Below are 1,282 nucleotides of genomic sequence, written 5' to 3'. Positions count from 1 at the left end.
AAAAAAAAAAAAAAGAAAAGTTATCAGCCCTTCCAATACCAAATATGCTGTCAAGTGAAGACTTACGGATTATTGGCAATGCTGCAAAAGAAAAAAGACTTATGGGCGGCGCCTATGGCTCAGTGAATAGTGTGCCAGCCCCACATATCGAGGATAGCAGGTTCAAACACGGCCCCAGCCAAACTGCAACAATTAACAAAAAAAATAGCTGGGGGTTGTGGCAGGTGCCTATAGTCCCAGCTTCTCAGGAGTTTGAGGCAAGAGAATCGCCTAAGCCCAAGAGCTAGAGGTTGCTGTGAGCTGTGACACCATAGCATCCTACCAAGGGCAACAAAGTGAGACTCTGTCTCTAAAACAAAAGAAAGAAAGAAAAAAGACTTACCGAAGCTGATGGGCCCGTCTGTAATAATAAAGACAGTAAAATGGCATCTTCAGGATTTCATAGGTCTGCCCGAGACCATACCAAGCTCTGTAGTCCCGCTTATTAACCTCAATGGCGTGTCTAAGAAATGGAAAAGATAAAACTGGTAAGAGGGTAAAAATCAAGGTTAGCAGTTTGCAAGCTCAATAGAGGCTCCCAATATAGCAGCAATCTGCTTTACCTCACTTCTCACGTAGGTGCTCACCTATAAGCCTGGATAGCAGCAGACGTATTCTTCATTTCCATGTACTCATGTCCCATCAGCGTCCAGGCACCAAGATACCGAGGATTCAATTTCAGGGCTCTCTGGAAATATAAGGCTGCCTTCTCATGCTGAGAACGTAAACTGTAATAATTGCCTGATTAAAAACAAACAAAAAGATGAATGATTAGAAAAGTAAAGATACGAGTCCATTAAAATAGACAGCATTGGCTCAGCACCTATAGCTCAATGGTTAGGGCACCAGCCAAATACACTGGGGGGGCGGTGGGGGGTGGTCCCAGCCTGCTAAAAACAACAATGCCGGCGCAGCGCTCATAGCTCAGAGAGGAGGCCAGCAGCCACATACACTAAGGTTGATAGGTCTGAGCCCAGCCCAGTTTGTTAAAATGACAACTACAACCAAAAAATAGCTGGACGTTATGGCGGGTGCCTGTGGTCCCAACTATTTGGGAGGCTGAGGTAAGAGAATGGCTTAAGCCCAAGTGTTGGAGGTTCCTGTGAGCTGTGACGCCACAGCACTCTACCAAGGGCGACATACTGAGACTCTGTCTCAAAATAAATAAATAAAATAATATAAAAATAAAAACAATGACAACTACAACAAAAAAATAGCCGGGACTCGGTGCCTGTGGCTCAAG

General features: G+C 44.8%; 1 protein-coding gene across 2 annotated transcripts in view; it reads right to left on the bottom strand.

Moving 5' to 3' along the window:
* Positions 1-1,282, bottom strand: part of CDC23 (cell division cycle 23) — a 33,059-nt gene that overhangs the window by 6,252 nt on the left and 25,525 nt on the right. For both annotated transcript variants that reach the window (XM_023516046.1, XM_003782161.3), the window contains exons 10-11: positions 627-780; positions 383-502 (exon numbers count right to left, since the gene is read on the bottom strand). In XM_023516046.1, coding sequence (XP_023371814.1) covers positions 383-502; positions 627-780 — 274 coding nt within the window. The remainder of the gene's footprint in view (positions 1-382; positions 503-626; positions 781-1,282) is intronic.

The sequence above is a fragment of the Otolemur garnettii genome, unplaced genomic scaffold (genome assembly GCF_000181295.1).
Source record: "Otolemur garnettii isolate 467f Iridium unplaced genomic scaffold, OtoGar3 scaffold00003, whole genome shotgun sequence".
In the NCBI taxonomy this organism is placed as follows: Eukaryota; Metazoa; Chordata; class Mammalia; order Primates; family Galagidae; genus Otolemur; species Otolemur garnettii.
Note: the sequence above shows the minus strand (reverse complement) of the source record. Positions and strands in the feature narration are given on the sequence as shown.